Source organism: Sylvia atricapilla, chromosome 3, assembly GCF_009819655.1.
Source record: "Sylvia atricapilla isolate bSylAtr1 chromosome 3, bSylAtr1.pri, whole genome shotgun sequence".
Classification (NCBI taxonomy): domain Eukaryota; kingdom Metazoa; phylum Chordata; class Aves; order Passeriformes; family Sylviidae; genus Sylvia; species Sylvia atricapilla.
The window spans coordinates 53,819,003-53,839,164 of NC_089142.1; the positions used below are offsets into that span (position 1 = coordinate 53,819,003).

General features: G+C 36.1%; 1 protein-coding gene across 1 annotated transcript in view; it reads left to right on the forward strand.

Moving 5' to 3' along the window:
- The window catches only part of LAMA2 (laminin subunit alpha 2), a 335,323-nt gene that overhangs the window by 65,155 nt on the left and 250,006 nt on the right, over positions 1-20,162 (forward strand). The window contains exons 2-3 of the mRNA XM_066314417.1: positions 14,534-14,704; positions 19,273-19,385. Coding sequence (XP_066170514.1) covers positions 14,534-14,704; positions 19,273-19,385 — 284 coding nt within the window. The remainder of the gene's footprint in view (positions 1-14,533; positions 14,705-19,272; positions 19,386-20,162) is intronic.

Here is a 20,162-nt window from a genome sequence, read left to right on the forward strand (position 1 = left end):
AGGATCTACACTATTTTTGCTTCAGATTACTCCATTAGCTTTCTCTCAGACAAGAGCACAAGAACTCAAGTCTAGTCTGTGTACAGAGATTATAATCCTATGTGGTACAGTAAAATTGCTTGCTGGAGATCAACTGTGTGATAAAAATAGTCAGAAGAATCCAATTAAAATAGGGAAGAAGGATTAGAATGCATATTGATTAAAAGAACCGAAGACTCAAAGATGATAAAATAGTAACATATTATATGTTTCTGTCAAGGCTTGGAGCAAGATGAATCAAGTATGAGTATCCCACAAGAATCAGCAGAAAATGGAATTGTGCTACATGACAGCAGGGGTACTTTTGTTTGGTCTCAACTGCATTGACAGTACAATTGAACCATTATTTAAGAAAGGATAAAGACCAGCAATATTTTACAGAGAGAAACCACTACCACAAAAAACCATCTACCAACCCATGTGCACTATGTCTCTCAGATATTGATTATTTAAGAGCTGGGCATGCAGTTGAGTACAAATCTGTGAGGAATATTTGTGAATAGTTCTAATTTGAGTTGAATAGTTGGCTAAAGATGACCCTAGGGGTTCTTTTGTAATATGAAGAATTAATTGAAATGTGTATTTCTGTTATCTTTCCAATAACTGGATAGCTTCTCTATTTCTAATAAAGGAAAATTTCCTGTCACAGGATATTAAACTGATCTCCACTGTCTTACAAATTTAATTTTTCAACAGATGGATAAAACCTTATCAAAAGGACCCATTTAGGCATGCTGTAAGATTTAAAGGGTAGAAATATGGTGCTTCTCCCTAGTGTTATTCAAAGCCTCCCTGGTTCCTGCTGGTGTGCTGCCTGAGAACTGTATTTCAGTGGCTTTGCCTTGGTTCTAGTCTAGGAATGGCTGAATGCAATGCAAAGATGCCAAGATTATGGTTAATATATTTGGAGTAGAAAAAGATATATTTTATGCTGGGTAAAGCTGAGTGGAATTGTCTGCTGCCTTAAAAAATAGTTATATGGAAACACACTAAATAGATAAAAGGATCAATAGTTGAATTTTACAGAATTAGGACATAGACTGTTAGAAAATGACTACTTCACACCCAACCCATCTTTTAAGATTTCCTTTTAAGATTTCCCATGTAGTACAAACATGGGAAACATGTAAAGTGTAGATTAAAATAAGAGTATAATTATTATTTCTACCCTTTAATTACCTTCTAGTAGTCTTATCTTTGTGATAAGGGTCCATACTGAAAATATTTCAAACATGAATCTTTCAGGGGGAACTAATTTGTGTATTCTTTTCAGAATCTTTTTTCAGCTCCTTTAGGTGACACTCAAAGACTGCAGAGTCTAATTAATAATTATGTGTACTGTTAGGTTTCATGAAGTTTCAAAGACAGTACTTGTATTTTTAGTTTATTGTAGAAGAATGAAGAGACTTTGTACTGATTGTTAACATTTTTAGGAATTTCAGTCTGAAGATTTATGATAGAAATGTAAAAGAAGTTCTCTTAGACTCAAAATTAGGCATGGGATTTTAAGGATAGGGTACACTATCAGTGTATAAGAAAAGCTGAGATGTGTTAGTATATACAACTCTGCACTACTTAGGGAAAGAATTAAATAAGAATCAATGTTCTTTCTTTATTAGAATATGCAAACAAAACTTTGGAATTAAAACTTTCAAATGAAGAGATGTGGCTTCAGGCATTTTGTTCTTTGCTGATTCTACAGTGGTCATTGCACAGTTGGAAGCCTTTTCCACAGAAAATTGCTCTGAAGAAAATTCTCAGTCTCTCCCACTGTGCCTGTAGAAATGATACCATGTCTATCTTGCAATTTTGTTTTTTGACATTGGGGTGATGGTTTCTGTTGTCCTTCATAAAAGGAGGCTTTTTTTCCCCCCCGGGGTGTAGGGAGAAGATTACAGTCTTTGTATTCTTAGTAACCAGAGTTATGTGTTCCCACCCAAATTTATTGTGTAAAAGTTTCCAATCATCTTTCCTCTCTTTGGGAACAGCCTTTGACTTGTTTCTTACGAGTTTTCTCTGTTACACAACTTCTTGTCTCTCACTGCTAAATGTCCTTACTGATGTTCTGTTTTCAGCCTGAAATCCCTCAGTGCTCTACTGTTCCCACTTCACCTATTGCCTTTCTTACTCTGTGCCCTGATGTGAGAAATGCAGTCAGTGCATCTCCATGTGTTGCTGCCCACACACTTAGTGCTCTGTTTCACTGTTACTTGGAAAGCATTAGTAGGCGCCTTTGTCATCCAGCACTGGTGGTTGTGAAGTTATACAATTACAGGCCGTTAAACTTAAACCTGTCAACTCTTCTAACCTATCCAGCTCTGATTTTTTGGGCCTCTCCTTCCCTTCCTCTTTCCCAGGCCAATTGATTCAGAGAACACTTCAGTTTTAGATTTAGTTTTAAATATTACAGCCAGTGATTACAGCTATGCTTGTGAGTGCTTTTAAATTGCTAAGTCTGCAAAGACCTTAACATTTCCAATGTATTTTTGTATGGATGGTGATCAGATGTGTCTTGTCAATACTATTGCTAGGAGTCTCATTGTATAATGTGGAACTGTGTGTTTCTGGGGACAGTTCTTGCAGAATCAGAGTGTCAAAGGTCTCCCTGAATAGGTCTCTTGCATGAACGACTGAAAGCATCTTCTGTTAATCAGAAAAAGCTGCATAAAAAGCTGTTGCTATGCATAAATTTGGGGAACATGAAAACTGTGAGGGGAGGGAGGTATTTTGCTAACTTTCTGAACAGTGAGAACAGCCAAAGGAAAACCCAAGAGATGTGCATTTGATTCATACTTTTGAAAAAGAAACCATTTTTTAAACAGATGAGAGTCCATTGCTAAAACCTTTAATTAAGCAAATAAGTGTCATATTAGTGACAGTAGTACTGCTGAAACTTGTTAAAATCCTATTGGAAGACCTGAAGAATTCCTTTCCTTGATGTGTCATACCATGCATTTTTAAAGTAATGTGCAGGGATTCATCTGCATGCAGTTCTGACTGATTTTAATGGAGTGGAAAGATGTGACACCTGTGATGGCTCTGAGTCTACTTTTATAAAGAAGGAGGGTTTCCACTTACACAGATAGGCACAGCTTTAACAGAGAAGTATTAGGAGATACTGATATAATTCAGTTTTCATTAATGATAAAGTAAGTATGTGTATGGATGTTCAAGCTGGCTTATATACTAAGCCAGATGTCTTTGGCAGTTACAAGCAGAAATTATATACCAGGTTGCACATTTTCTGTCTAATTCTAAAGCATGGTATGTTGTCACTGGTTTGCTGACAGCCATCTGCTCAGACCTCATTTTATCCTTCCATTCAGTCACAGTTCAAGTAAGGGGACAAAATATATGGAAAACAGGGAAATAATCTGTCTATTTTTCTCATAGAGAAAATAAGTATTATTAAATATTCTTTCTCACAAAACTTATATTAAAATATATTGAAATCATGCACATATTCTGTTCTCTTCATGAACGAGAAATAATTTTACATTTACTACCGTCTCTACGAATACACACTGTCTATTGTATTTTCATATCTGTATATATTACATATATATAATTTAAAAATATATGAATATTTTTACTGCAATAAGTACTACAGCTTTTATATGTATTTTGGAGTCATTTTGTAGCAAAGTCTCTGGTAAAAAATTAGTTGACACACAAGAACTAGAGACAAAAGAATACTGTAAAACTGACAAAGAGTATTCAACATATATTCATATTATCATATGTAACTGGACATTCCTTGATTCAATGCATAGTAGTAGTATTACTACACAAATATACAGCATAATTTTTCAATTTATTGTGATTTTTTGTTATTTGCAGTATTTCTCAGTTATTCAGCTAATTCATGACTCAGAATACTGTATGGAAATGAAACGGGCAACCTGTTCTGTTCTGTGAAAAGCTGGGAGTCTAAGATGTGAAACAATGTCTTTGCATTCTGCCTTGATACTGAAGGCCTTGATCTTGCTAATTTTGCTTTACATGCATTGAAATTGAACAGATAAAAGGTGTGTGGCCTTACAGTATAATCTAGAAGGGCAGATTAGTTCTCATTTTGATAGGGTATTGTATAGCATGGGTTTAAGTAACACATACCCATAAAATGGTAAGTGTGAAGGGTACATGTAGCTAAAATGATGGGTTTAGGACCACATGGATTTTTGGAGGACAGTTTGTGATTAGCCAGCCTGACAGACTTTTACGATGAGGTAACAGACTTGGTGGATGAAAGGAGAAGAGTGGATGTTATTTATCTTAGCTTTATTAAAGCTTTAGATGCTGACTCAGTAATATCCTCAAAGAAAAGCTGATTAAATACAAATACTGTATTTTTGTATAATAAAAGCTGGTCAAATACGTGCACAACAAGGTACATTAAAAACTCAATGGGGAGGTCTGAATGGTAGTATCAGTGGCACAAAGTCCACCTGGAGGCAGGTCATCAGTGATCACTAGGCAGGCACTAGCAGTTAATACTGAGGCCAATGTAACATCTTCATTGATGACCTCGATGATGGGACAAACTGCGCTCTTTGGAGGTTTGCAGACAATATAGAATTGGACAGACTGGTTGATATGCCAGAAGGCAGTGCCAGAAGGGCATTGGCAGGCTGGAGAAAAGGACTGACCTTACAAAGTTCAGCAAAAGGAAGTGCAAAGTCTGGCATGTGGGGAGAGGCAGCCCCATGCACCAGTACAAACTGGGGCCAGATGGCTGGAAAACAGCTTTGCAGAGGAGGACCTGGGTGTCCTGGTGGACAAGCTGGAGGTGAGCCAGCAATGTGGCAAAAAAAGCAAATAGGGTGTACTAGTTAGAATGTCTACAGCAGATTGAGGGAGGTGATTGTTCCCTGTCAGCTCAGCAGTGATGAGAGCACACCTGAAGAACTGAGTCCTTTTATGGGCTCCTCAGTACATGAGAGACATGGACATGTTGGAGCAAGTCCAGGAAATGGCTGGGAAGATGATTAAGGAATTGGAGTGTGTTTCCTATAAGTAACTAGAGGCTGAGAGGGCTGGGGTTACTTGGTTTTGGAACGTCTCAAGGAAATTTTATCAACATGTGTATCAATATGTGTTGCGGGGTGATGTGGAAGATATAGCCAAACTTTTTTTCAGTGGTACGCAGTGAAAGGACAAAAGGTAATGGGCACAAGTCATTATACGGGAAATTCCATTTAAACAGAAGAAAACACTTCTTTTTACTGTAAATGTAGTCAAACAATGGAATATATTGCCCAGAGAGGCTGTGGAGTGTGCATCCTTAGGGATACTAAAAACTGCACAGTCCTGGGCCTCCCATGGCCCTGCTAGATTGAGCAGGGGTTTGGGCTAGATATGCGGTCCATTTCAGCTTCAGTGATTCTCTAATCCTCTGAACACTGTTCTTGAGAATTCTGAATAGAAATTACTAATTGGTGATCGTGCATTTTACTAGAATATGTTGAAAATTTATAATCCTTATCAGTATGTGTTTGTAAAGCATTACAGCAAAATAGTGAGAAGTAAATCAGTTCAAAGAATGAAAATTGAACTTCATGTTTATTCAAGCTCATCAGTTGAAATGCTTTAAACTATTTTAATCTGAATCATCAGGGTGAATGTAAGTGCACAGAATTTCTTACATATGGTAAGATCAGTTTTTCCATTTGTTCTTTGGTTTCATAAAGTTAGACTCAGTTTGGATTTTTCTGTCAGTTAGATGATAGTGAATAGATGGATGACTTTTATTAGCCTCCATAACATGCCTTTTGTTTGCCTGTTTGTACAAGAACACAGTATATATCTCAGTATTTCTGCTTAAGTTGACAGTGTTGGAGACTCAAGGGCACAGTAACGAATTCTGAGTTTTCTGAGTGGTTTCAATGGACATTGATTTTGAAGTTATTGTGAAAATAGACATATTCTTCATATACTTTAGTGTCTGAGACAATGCATAGTTTTGTAAAAGATTTGTTAAGGCAAAAGTCATCAGTAAATTGCATTTGGAGGCTCTGATTCTCCCGGGCTCTATCCTACCTTTGAGAAATTCTGATTTTTAATTTTGTAAAAATCCTATTTTTTTTTTTTCAATTTTTAATGCTTTTTTTCTTCCTTTCTTCCTTCAGTGATGAGATAGACAAATCATACAGGTCTGTGCCTTGCTCTCTGTTTGCAAATGAGGGAAGTGCATGAGTATGTGTTTTCTTAGTGTGGAGACCCTGGTATTCAGTCATGGGATGGCAAAAAAATGGACATTTTTAGCCTTGTCCTGCAGTTTGGGGAAATTGTAAATTGTTGTTTACTATCTAAGAACAGAAAATATGTGATTTGGGAGAATTCCTGTTTGCAGAACCCTGTTGTCTCTCAGGGGTTGTTTTACTTTTTGTCTTTATGCCTGCTTGGCTGCCCAGGACCATACTACTGTATTGCAAAGGTTTTAATGAAGATCATGGGGTTAAAAAATGAAAGGAAATAACTGTAAAGAGTGCACTGCTGCTTGCTTCGTCATGCATAGTGTACCCTTTCTACAGATAAGATATTTGTACAACTGGGACTTTACCCTTCAAAATTTCTGCCAGAATACAGATGGAATGCATTTGAAAATCAGTGGGTTTCTGACTCAGGCTGGGCATGTAAATAGCTTTGAAAATGAGATGTCCATTAAGTCTTTGTGCTTTGGATTTTTGATTCAGTGGGAGCTCTGCCACGGATGTCAAGGAGACAGGACTTCATCTTCACCTGTGTTTTTCCTGTTCTCCTTTGCAAAACAACCTTTTGTGACAGCTCTGGGAAAAAAGGAAAATTCATTACAAAGCAAGGAGGATGCTTATATATTTAATGCAGTAGACTGTTGGGGCAAACCGGTAGCGATTTTTTCACTCAGTCTCCAATCTGTAAAACTGACAGAGTTTTGCTGTTAAAATGAGCAAACATCCTACAGATTTTCAATGCTGTGAGCTGTGGAGAGGCAAATAAAATTACTGAGTAATTGATATACCCTCTTTCAGATGTGCCTGTTACTATGTAAGGATTATAGTTAGATTTGCTATTAAGCTTCTTCAAGTTAGTGTTTCATACGCTGTTTTTTGTGTTGAAGATAAATATGCAGGAGGGTGTATGCAATGTTGCTTCGAATGAATAGAGAAAATCACCTCTAAGTAAAAGCAAGCCATCTCTACCAGCAAACATCAAAAACTACTTTTCAACTTCCTTTGGAAGGAAGAAAGGCTGACTGCTGAACGGTGCTGTAATGCATGGTGATTTAGGGCAACTGACATAAATGGGTACTGAAACATTTGTTTTCCATTTTGTTTTCCTCTGGACAAATGATCCTAGTGTCATTTTTTTTTTCCAATCTGTGTGCTCCGTTGTGTCTGGACAGCTATTTCTTCAAATTGGGTTTATTTCTAGTTGTATAAAAGTATTCATCTACATTGTGGATAGAGTGCAGTAAGTTACTCCCTGTAGTGCACAGCTGGAAGCAATTCAGTGCTGCAACATTTTGTTTTGTTTTGTCCCAGTTTTTTCTCCCCACTGTGTTCCCACAGCCTAGCATAGCTCTGCGCTGCAGCAGACAAGTCTCTCTTTTTCCAGTGACACTTCTTAGAACATCGGAAATTGACATATTCTCTTTTGTCTTTTTAGTACAAATTCCGTGGCAAACAGCTCTGCTTGACTGCATGAACATTTCAAAGTGTTCTGTAGACTAGGAAGACTGGATTGAAAAGTTAGACATATTTAGGCAGGCTGTTTTATTTGCTTCTTTGAAGAGACTAGGGATATTTTGAGAAGATTGAAGGAAGTATGCAGTGCCAAATACTGGTCTGTTTAGAAGAGAGAAGAGGAATATGCAGGTCTTAACAGAGCTTTCTTTGAAGGAGAAAAAAACATTTTCTCTGTTCTAATGCTTTAATAAGACACAAAGAAATCCTAGAGTTGGCAAACCAAAGTTTGTCTTCTATTTTGGAAGCACTTAAAAAAAGCTATTAAAAATCAATACTGATTTTTTTAAAGTTAACATTTTGTTTGTATGTGCAGGCACTGCAATTATTTATATTAATTTTACCATTGGTAAAGTGAGATGCTGATTTTATTGCTGTGTAATCAAATACACAATATAGACATTAAATAATACTGAACGCAAATTTCAGTATGCCAATAATCTTCTTTAAAAAAAAAGGGTTGCAGGCTTTATGAGTATCTTTGCAGTAGTCTTTCTTTCAATTTTCTTATGTCTTCCAGTCTCCCTCTTCTCAGAGACTCCCTTCCTCCATCTCCATGCAAAGATCTCTGCTGCTGTCTTCCATCTCCTATCAACCACCTATGGTGGTTCCTTTTTTCTCATTTACAATGTCTGCTCTTTCCTCTGTACAGTAGCAGAAGTCTAACAGAGATTATAATCTTGCTCTTGGTTCCTCGCTTGTGCTTCCATTGGAGTACTGGAGTGTAATTCTAGTGAGACTTACCCCACCAGTTGCTCTGTAGGTGTGGGATGGTGGTGTGATTGAAACAGAATTTACAATTCTCCATGAGTTATATGAAGGGAAGGAAAGAAAAATGTGTCAGAACTGGTGAATGGTGGGAACACTAATGTGCAAGGTAATGATTTTTGTTTACATTCATATCTGTTTCCTGTACCCCTCCTTTGCTGTAGCTGCATCTTTACACATTTTAAAAGTGGCTTACCCCAGTGACTATCCCCACTTCATAATGAACCTGTAATCACCATTCGGCAGCTGGAGATGCAGTTAATATCATTGATTTCCCTCTAGAATCCCTCCACCCGCTCTCAGCTAGGGAAATCAACTCACTGGGCTCTGCAGGTCAATCAAATAGTGCTGTTTCAGAAGGGAGTGAGAATGAGACTGAATTCAGTAGCTGACAGGCTTTATGAAAATATCTTGTACCTGCTACTTGTGTAGCTCATCTGCTTCTGCTTATCTCCACTATTGCAATAAAGCATGTGGAAAATCTGTCAGTTTGGCAGGGAAACAGGTAATAGGGCATGACAAAACAGGGCAGGGTGCCAGGCATCAGATTGGTAGCTTTTATTCCACGGATACTCATGGAGCTTATATGAGCTGAAATTGGTGGGAACTCATGGAAAGTAGATGAAAGAAAACACATGAAGCTGGACTGTTATTTTCCTTTATGCAGTGAAAATAAGGAAAACATAAGAAAATTAATTAGGTAATACTGCTTTGCAGAAAACTGCAAGGAAATTGCCAGGCTTGAGAGAATGTTCTACAGAGGATCTATAGAACAAGATCTATTCTATAGAATAAACAGCCATTGAGGAAATCTCTTTGGGTGCAACGTAATAATGGGAAGCAGTATGGGGACAATGGCTGGTAAAATAATTTAATATTGGCAAAAATATTAGTTTCATTAGCAATACCACACAAAATTAAGATTTTATTTTCTCTTCCATTTTGGATGAACCTTGATGTTGGGATGTTTATGCTGCCAGCCTTAGTAAGAAAAAAACTACAGATACCTATCAGAAGCAATATTGATGAAAAATGTGAAGGAGTACAGGGATGTCTCCATGGGTAAAACCCTGCATCAACTAGTGATTTAGGGAGGTTCTGAACTGGCAACTTAACACAAGCCATTCATGTTTAACAGCTCTGGATGATTAATGTTCTGTGCATTAATCTAATTGTTTTTTAATCCATTCTTGCCTTTGGAAAAAAAATATTTTATTATATAACTTATTAATCTATTCTAGAATTTAATTGCTATCATGCTGAAAAACAGTTCCCTCTATAAACAGAAACGTCCCAATCAGTGAAGAAAACTCCTGTCTGATAAGTTAACTCAGCACCTTCAGTTTGTGGTAGAAGGATAACTAAACTTACCGCGTTAACTCCAAATATTTACTTAATAAAACCGTTTATGATTTTACATGGAGTTACATCATTTTATACATCTCTCAATCTGTTTTCCAGTAGAAAACTCATAGCCTATTCATATTCACATTCTGAAGCTGTTCCAGAGCTGTGGTCTTATCACAATTTTCTTCATTTTCTTGGCTCTACCGTATCATTTTGGAGATGGGAGGTAAGGGATACCATACATTATCTGAGGTGCCAGTACAGAGGGATTTATGCAATATTGTAATGACATTTTGTTTTTATTCCTTGAGCTAATATTTTCATTGAAATATCAATAATAACTCTTTCAGGACTGATAATAGCTAGTGCAGAAGCAATCATATTTTCCCCTTGTGTATTAATTTCCATTCCTTGATTTCATAGGCCATTTTATTGCCTAGACAAACCATTCTGTGGAATCTTTCTATCGCTCTGTGGTTTATGCTTGTTTTAATTTTCCTGAATAATTTTTATCATCAACAAGCAGTCATCCTAATTTTTATCCCCTTTTCTAAGCTTCTTATGTTGCTGTTGGAAAAGAGTAGGATTCAGCAAAGATTGCTATGGTTTTCCACTGCTATTCTCCAGTTTTTAATTTGGACCTCATGAGAGGTCGTTCCTTTGTATGTTAAGATAGCTTATTTCCTTTAATGACCTTTGTGGAATCTTGTACAAGTCTGTTTGCTTGTCTAAATGTGTTGAACTCAATGACATGCTTGCCAGTGTCTCCAGAGAATTTCAGTAATAATAAAGAGTGGGTTTTGAGGCTTCTGTAAAAAAACCCACAGATCCCAAGCAGCCACTATTTTTATCTTTAAGATAGGTATCTAGAAATGGTTTGATCCAGGACCCATTATAAAAAAAAAAAAAAGATACTGTTGTTAATACCTTGATACCACACCTACTTAACTAGAACAGTGGCAGTGTAAAACTTGAGAACACAGGGGATTATAGGCAAGAAAATCCTGCTGATTTGCTGCTTTTCCTTTTTACAATTTTTTTCTAAAACCATTTCTGTTGAAAATGTATGCTAAACTTATCATCATTAATTCTCTAGTGACTTGAGCAGCATGCGTGATTACCTGTGCATCACTTTAAATTGATTAATTTCTGTGTTATTTGCCTTTCATAGTTTATTCACCTGTCAACACTAAACAAACTTTCTATTGGGTTTCCATGAACTAAAATCTTCATGGAATATATTCCATGCCTGAAAACCAATGTGTTAAGCAGAAAGATGACCATGCCCATTTCACATGGGAGAATCTGATATTCTTTCTCTTCACACAGCAGCAGTCCTTTGAAAACCAGAAACTGAACCCAATTTCCTAAAGCCACTATCTAATTAAAAGCCAATATTTTCTTCCTATTACCTTCATGTGATTGCTAGAATTTTGATATTTTCTAACAGATAGAAATTAGTGCTCATATGACTCTTGCCAGTGACACAAAGGAGAGAAAAATTGATGTAGCTGGCAGCTGAAGGGAGTCAATTTTTTCTGCTTGCACTTGAGCTACATAAACTAGAGATGATGTGTTTGTGGCTCAGAGGCATTTTATCCAGTTTTTACACTGGATCAAAGGTTTACAATAGGCATTTGGCAATAAAGGAAGAAAAACTCTTTGTAATTTTAGCAGATCATATTTTTGGAAGTGTTTGATGGGAGGATGCCCATAGAATTCAAGGTGATATTTATAACAGCAAACTTTAACATTTATTGGGAAATTGAATTGAAGATGTGCAAAACTAGTGCACCAGTTTTTAAATATTTCTTGTGTATGATAATTGTAATGAAAAACAAGGCAAAAAAAAAAAAAAAACCACAAAAACAAAACAACAAAACAAAACAAAACAAAACAAAAAAAAAAAAAAAAAAAAAAAAAACCAAAAAAAAACCACCTCTGCTATCCAGAGCGCTTGTACCTTTTTTCCTGGAGATTAATGGTTGAAAGATGAATTTCTAAGATGTGAATCTCAGAAAATGTGACCAGATATATTAGCATTATAAACATACACATTTTAATTTCATATTGAAAAGGCCTAGTTGAAAGTTCAAGACAATGGTTTCATTTTCTATATTGCTAGAGTGCCATGCCTCTGTTTTGAAAATATGTATATATATCTATTTGGAACTGCTAGAAATCAATATGAATAATATTCCTTTCTCCATTCTATTAGGCTTGCACATCAAATGTTCTTTCACAGCAAATCCCTTTTTTGGCTTGTACAAAGAAGTATTATAGAATCATAGACTATCTTGAGTTGGAAGGGACTCCTAAGGCCTATTCAGCCCAGCCCCTTGCTCCTTGGAAATAAAGATTTTCAAAAATCTTCAAATATATAGTTGTTAATTATTACTTGTTAGAACCCCAGGGCTGAGGAATTAATCAATAGCAAAGGTGAAGTGCTGACTGTAATGTGCCTCTTTTGCTCTCTGCCTGTCATCACTCCAAGCCTGTGGGGAATTCAGTGTGGAGCACCTCTGTGAGGTGCTGGCATCTTGATGTGGGTTCTTCAGTGAGACACCCAATAATTGTTTTGTTGCCTGAGTTTGTACTGATTATGGATAAGACTCTTTTGGTAGCTTTACCATAAGCTGCTCTGCACATTAAAGAGGTGACCCAAGGGTGAAGTTATATTCTAATAAATTAGTTTCTTAAGTACTCTTCATTTAAATGTATCTTACATTTAAAGTTTGTATTAAAACTTGAAACAGTGGTATGATTTGTGATTTGTGATAGACATAGAACAGGTAATATTTTTATAGCTGTGTGAATCTGGGGGCTTTTTGGTTGCTGTTTTTCAGCTCTTATTTGAAGGATTTCTTCTCCTAATGCCATATACTGCAATTCTTTGTATGTAGGATCATTCTGTCCTTTGTACGAGATTCACTTTTGAGGGCTTAAAATACTTCACTCTGAACCAAATGCCAGACTCTTTGTTAACACTAAATGATTACTGGCTTCTACACTATTAACTTCGTACAGCCTAAAAAGAGAATAATGAGGCTGTCAGTCAACACAGGACGTTCCACAGCTATTAATTCATCTACTCTGCTAATGCTTATACAGATTTTTACCATGTGACCCCATCACAGAAGGCAGAAAATGCCACTGAATGCAGTGAATAAAAACACAAGAACTGTATAGATTTTTAAATGTGATGCAAATGAGCTTTAATCTATACGGAAGGAGCAAGCTACATGATCAATAAAATCTCAAGTATTGATTGCACAAATTGGACGAGCTAGTAACTAATTTGCTCTCTTGCTCAAGCACTATATTTGCTTATGGTTTTAAAGTGAGCTTGAGAGTCACTGACTCACAATGTCAAAGGACAGCTGTACCATGACCAGCCAAGCTTGGTAATTAAATGGCACACAGGTTAATAGCACAGACAAGCGGGAATCTGGTGTTAAAGGACTGAAAGGAGTTAGTTGAAGAGTGTTGTCCATTTGAGGAAGATGAAAAGAAATACCATTATAAAGGGAGCTTTATCAGAGTTCAAGAATGACAACTTCAGTTTCTATTAAAATCTTTTCTTAAGGTTATAACAGTATAATAGGGCTGGAAACTGAATGAATTGCATCCGGTTTTGGGCCAGTTGAAATTGTCATAAAATGAATCTAAAAGTGATCCCAAGAGTCCATACATAAGCCTTTTTTTTGGTCAATTGGTAGGCTTTTTTGATTTAACCTGTAGCCACGGCAAATTTGCTTTTGAAGATGCAGAATTGGTTGATTTAACGCAAGGGGTACTAATATATACATTCAACACATACTATCAGTTTGTCTCTATGGATCAATTTCATTACGGCTCGAAGGTTTTGATCAGTACTTTGTGGGAAGGAGAGTAACCCACCTTAATGAATACTCTTCATAGGGTTTGTAATCTTTATGGCTTACTGCTATTTATAACTTGGCTCAGCAGAGCACTCAGACGTGCTTAAATGCTGTGCTGAATGAGAATTATAATACATCACTCGGCATGTGCACCTGGAAAAATAACAACAGCACTACCATAAAAGATATGGTGTCGTATATATTTTTTTCTTCTTGAGGAAAGGGAAACATGACATATGCTATTCATGTTGCTGGATGAATTACTCAGCTGCTCTGATGACAAAGGTGTCTATGAAGTCCTAAGCAGAACAGTAATACAGTGTAGTGCAAGTGCTGCAGTCTGTGGATGAAAAGCTTTTCCATGGAGATGTCAGCAGAGAAGAATAAGAGAGTTTTCATAGGTACGTTGTGTACAATGTTACACTGGCCAATTGGGTAGGAACACAAGGTTTGATTGTGAAAAATAAAATTTTATAATGCTTTGGATGTTTCTGTACTTTCTCCCTTGGCGTCCTGATGTTCATGATATAACCAGAAGGTACCAATTTAAATTTTAGAAGATTTGGGAGAAACCCGTCAGTATAATGGCTTTATTCTGATGTCTAAATTCTGGATACACATCCAAAGTTATTCTTTAATACTTCCATAGCTGTTGAAAATGAAGGCTTTTGCTTTAATGTTGTAACAGGTGTTACATTAATTTGTGATTATTCTGCTAAATTCACCATGATTTTACCTCTGTTGCTTTTGTTTATGATTTTATTTTATTTTCAGGACTGTTTCCTGCGGTGCTGAACCTGGCTAGTAATGCTCTCATCACAACTAATGCTACCTGTGGAGAAAAGGGGCGGGAAATGTACTGCAAACTTGTTGAACATGTACCTGGACAGCCTGCAAGGAACCCTCAGTGCCGCATTTGTGATCAAAGGAGCCGAGTTCCACATCGTATGTGTGCCATTTTCCTTTTGTTCCTTTAAAAAGGCTTTTTTCCAAAGGGTGTACATACTCAGGAAACAAAACAGTAGTTCACCAGCCTGATTACTGTGAAATGTGTGTCTCTTTTTAAATCAGGTTAACCATCTCTTCCAAAGATATTTCAAAATCTATATCTGATATGTGTAGTCTTCCCATGGAACTTTCTGATTCAGGTACTGAAAAGCATAACACCTAAATTCAGATTTTAAAAAATTAAGTGTCTACAGCTGTGGCTGAATTCTTTTGATATACACTAACCATGAATGAAAAACAGACTTTTACCTGCATACCTACATGAGGAATTTGAACATTTTGGCCAATCTCAGCAATATCTGAAATTCCAGTAAATTCAGTTTCACCAAGCCAGAAAAAATAAGATAAAGTAATGGAGTCTCAATGGCAGCACTGCTTGGTTCAATGTTTAGTTTTTAGTATTAAAATTGATTTTTGATAACACTGCTTTCTTAAAGATTACCTGGAAGCAAAATCAGTTTTCAAGTAAGAATTAGTCATCATCTACTTCAGACATGCCTATTTCTGGTAGTTGGGAAGATTAGAACTAAGAAAATTTCTTAGTCAAGTCATACAAGTTTAATCTCATGTAACCTTGCAGTGAAAGACATGAACAGCTTTAAGATTATTGGATTTTCATGAGTATATTGACACTGTAGATAATAGGCAATGTAGGGATACTTAAGACAGCTTTTAATGGAATAGATGAAATGCTGGAAGAAGCACAGACACAGAAGCATCATGAAGACAATTATATTTTTCCAGTTGTGTTCCAATAAAATTTAGCTCAGATATATTTATACCTCATGACATTTAAGCATGTGCTTTAAACCACAATATTTAAAAAAAAAAAGGATGACATTTAATCTGTCTGCTAGTTCTAGACAGGATGATCTGTGGCTGTATTTTTCCAGATAGAAACTTGTCTGGATTCTCCTTAGAAACTTTGTACCACGGCCATACTTTCTAGTGTGGCTCACTCATTACATCACTCAAAACAAAGTGTTTTTCTAATAGCATGTTCATGCAGAAATTCATATTACCTATTTCCTAAGTTCAGTCAATACAAGGAATGGATTATTATTCACTTTTTCTTAAAAAAACTATTTTACTTAGTTAATTGAGAGATGATGGCATTGCTCTATCTAGTTTCTACACTAAGCTATTTTTTCTTTCATTCTCCTCATAGACTTTATCTTCTAGAACTCTAACTGCATGAATTGCAGTTCTCTGATTTCTCTCTAGAGGCTTTAATATTTATTAAAATTCACCTGGGCTCTTACTAGTGCTACACAGAGGTACAAGTTTGCTTCAGAATAATCATATATTCCTGTTCACATGCTTTACTTTGATATTTGCCATTGCTAAGGGTGGAACACCACTGTGAGGACAGCTAGTTGTCCATTGCAAACTTCAGACGCTTTCTTTTCCTGCTAAATAGCTCCTCATCTTATAATTGCAAAGCTATTTATAATTGTTCCAGTGCAGATGACTTATTTTCTCTGAAGACAGTTACAACCTATTTTTTTCCAGATTGTTTTTAAAGTTTCAATGTCTTCTTTAACTGCAGAAAATGCCGCCTTCTGAGGAAAGGTCATATGATTCTTTAGCAATAGACATATCCAATTACATTATAGCAGTGTGTTTCACTCAGAGAAGAATTCAGGTTTTGGATGCATTCCGACTGGCAGAGAGACTGTGCAATAGACTTTCCTCTTTTACAGATAGGAATTTAGAGACACATGCACATTACCCAAGGTTTTTTTTTTTTTTTCTATATGAAGCTTGCTTATTTCAAAAAGCAAACCTAAACCAGAGATATTGCTTTGTCTTTGTCTATGTCAGACGGTGTACACTAAAATGGGTATACACACAGATGTATATGTGTGTGTATATAAAAACACATCTGAATGATTTATATCTATCTTTCCCCTTGTTCCTCCTCTCTTCTAAACCTGAATCAGTCCAGCTTCATAATATCTGGTCTTTTGTGACAATCATATCTCATTTAAGGTCTTTAAATGTTCATTTGGCAAATGGAAGTGCCTTGTTTAAACAGGGATGGTTTGTTAATAGGAGAACCATGTAATATAACCAGACTTTAAATGATCCCCCTGGAATGTGTGAGTCTGGAGTGCTTTCCCTTAATTACTGTAGTAAGAAATGAACACAAATTCCCTGGTTAATCACAAGTGAGTCCAAATTAAAGTGCAGAGTTTGATGGGCTCACTCTATAAGTTCTCCCTCTCGCTGTCCATCAGGGATATTGGTCCTTGAACTGCATTTGCAATCCAGTCCTTTTTACAAATATAGTATTTTTCACCCCTTACCTTTTAAATCAGCTAATCATGCCAACAATTAATCAATTTTCAAATTAATTATAATTAAACTTCCATAATGGTGATTACAGTTAATTGTTGATTCATCTCCCAGTCCTTCTTCTGATGATTTACCTTTCTGTCAGTTTCATCTGAGAAGACTTAGATCAAAATTTCCAATTAGACAACTTCTGTCACAATCACTGAAAAGCCCTGAATTTGATATACAGCTGATTTTTGCTGCTACTCGTTTAAAGCCAAGATTTGAGAAAATGATCAGAGTTGTGGGAACTGACAGCATGTAAAGCATAGGGTCTACTTTGCATTTCTCTTCAATATAAAGACAAAGCTTCCTATAGCTTTATCAGTTGTAGTACCAGAAGTCTAACTTGCAAATGTTGCTGCCCCTTAATACCATTGAATAATATTTAAATGAAATTTTTGGCATTTTCAATATTGAGGGTTTATGCCTTCACTCACTCCCACAAGGCACTTTAATTGTATCTTTAAATATGTTCAGGCATTCTGGCTTCCCTTAATGAGCTAGGACTCCTGTCCTCCACAGGTTGTTAATACAGCCAAAAAACAGATACAAAGACTATCAATCTGGCTGGTTGATTTAAGTAATAATTAAAATAATAAGTAAATTAATCTGTCCATAAAGTAATTATTTGCAATTCTAGGCCCAGCTAGTAATGAATCATATTCCAGTTTTATACCAAGGAAACCTGACATTTTAGAAAGTCATCCTTAATAAGAGGGGTAGGGTTTTCTCCTAATTCATATTCTTGCAAACAGAACTTACATAGAAGAAACTTACCATATTTGAATTGCCTTTGGGTTATTTTCCTTATAATGCACAAGTTTGCTCTGGAAAAATTAGGGACTTCAAAATATTGATCCTTGTACCTTTTAAAATTGTGATTTTCTTATTCTCCATTTTGTACAGGCGAGAAACACAAAAAATAACCTGGAAATATTTAGGGTAATTTTTCTTGGTCTAAATAACATTCAAGTACTAAGTAAGCAAATTTTGATAACGTCAGTCTTGAAATTGAGGGAAAAAATCAATTCTGTAAATAAATTTGTATACCTCTTACTTAGGATTCATTTGGGACACTGCAGTAGAATAAATGTAGACATGAAAATTAATGTATCTGGGACTTTATGGATTATAACGAATCAAATCTTTATATGAGTGTATGTAAGTCAGAAAATTTTCCAGTTTAGGAATATATTCTGTAATGATTTCCTCTGTTATGATTTGTGAATTATTTCCATGTGTGCTTAGAAGTGTCTTAGAAATGCCAGTACTTGTATTACTTTAATCTCTGCTTTTCTTACACACCATATCTCAGGTTTCTGATTTGTTGCTTCTGTTGCAACATTCAATGACTTTATACTTCTTGAAACTCTGGAAGACTGCAGGAAGTATTTACTTGATTTAAATGCCTACTTTTTCTGTAGCATTAGGACAGCCTTCTGCAATTAGATGTTCTGAATGACTTTCCTGTGATCATAACCAAAATTAGACAACTATCATTAGATCAGTGTTGAAGCAGCCCTCTTGTTAGAGGGTAGAAATAAGCTGAGACACAGACTTTCATCACAGCATGAAAAGAGTCCTGATTTATTCCTCTTTACAGCTCAGCCATCCTGACTCCAACTATTCACTGACTGTGGCTGCAGCAAGCTCCTGCTGTAGGTTTCCCTTGCAGCCTCTGACTGCTGGTTATTTCCTGCTAAACTATGACTGCAGGTATTAGTTTGCAGACTCTGACTGCAGGCTTTCCCCCAGCTAGACTATGGCTGCAGGTTCCAGCAACAGACTCTAACTGCAAACCCAGACTCACCTCACAGCAGTGATCCTCTCTGTCCTGATCCCTAACTAACCCACTCCCCTTTATCACACTTACCTTTCTTGAATATAGTTATGGCTCATTAGGGGCAAGGCTGTATTAGGTAATTAACACAGCTGTTACTTATCAGGGCAAAGGTCACCTGCATTCCCTTTTCCTACATTACATTAATAGTAAGCATGACTGGTGACCCAAGAGCATAAAAAAAATGCTTTATTCTTTTTTCTTTTTGAAGTCATGCCTTATTAATTCTTAAAATTATCTTAAAATCTAGATTTTAGATTAAAAAAATAATTAAATCTTCTAATGGTTTTGAAATTTATTTGTATGATTTTTGCTGTTCTAACAGAACGACACCCAATAACAAATGCAATTGATGGCAAGAACACCTGGTGGCAAAGCCCTAGTATCCAGAACGGAATTGAGTATCATTATGTGACCATTACATTGGACCTCCAACAGGTAGACTTCTGTTTGTTTGTTTCTGGGCTTGATTTCTTGCACGATAGATCACCTAGATTATCTTAATTTTTGGTCTGTGTTGCTTTCCTTTCTATTCCACATAATATTTCTCCTATAATTTTCTGTTATTTATATGGATATGACTGACCCATTAATTGTAACATAATGTGCCAAATTAATAAAAAGTTACTTCATATATATTTTTAGGAAGTCATGCAGCTGTAAGTACCTTCTATTTGTGAAACTGAAGTACTTAGAGTGTAGGGATTTTTATACCTGGAAGACCCTTTGAATCCTGTAAGTGTTATTAACATTCTGGCTTTAGAGTCCTCACTACTGATGGCAAAAACAGTTCTACATCTGCATTTTTGGCCTTATATATGCAAAAGTATTCATTGTGCATTTCTCTTTCAAACAGGAGAGCTAAAACTTTTACAGAAGTTTGAGAGTAGGATCCTGTGCGTTAAAGAAATGTTAGTTGTGTGGTTGTTTAGGTCTGACCTTCTAAATTAGGGATTTACAACTCCTGTTTTTTCCCCTGCTATTTCATTATCTAGGTTATCATGAGAAATTAACAAATTTATGAATTTCTGAAACTTTGTTTTCTTATGTATTAAAAGCTAGCAACTAAAGGGTCAGTAAGGGTACTGGAGGAAAGTATTGGTTGTTCTAATGTCGTTAAAAGGTTTCTTCATGTGCCAGCTGACAGCAGTCTTAGAATGCTGCAGTGTGTGGCGTGGGTTCGGAGGTTTTTTGTTGCTATTTTTTTTTCAAATG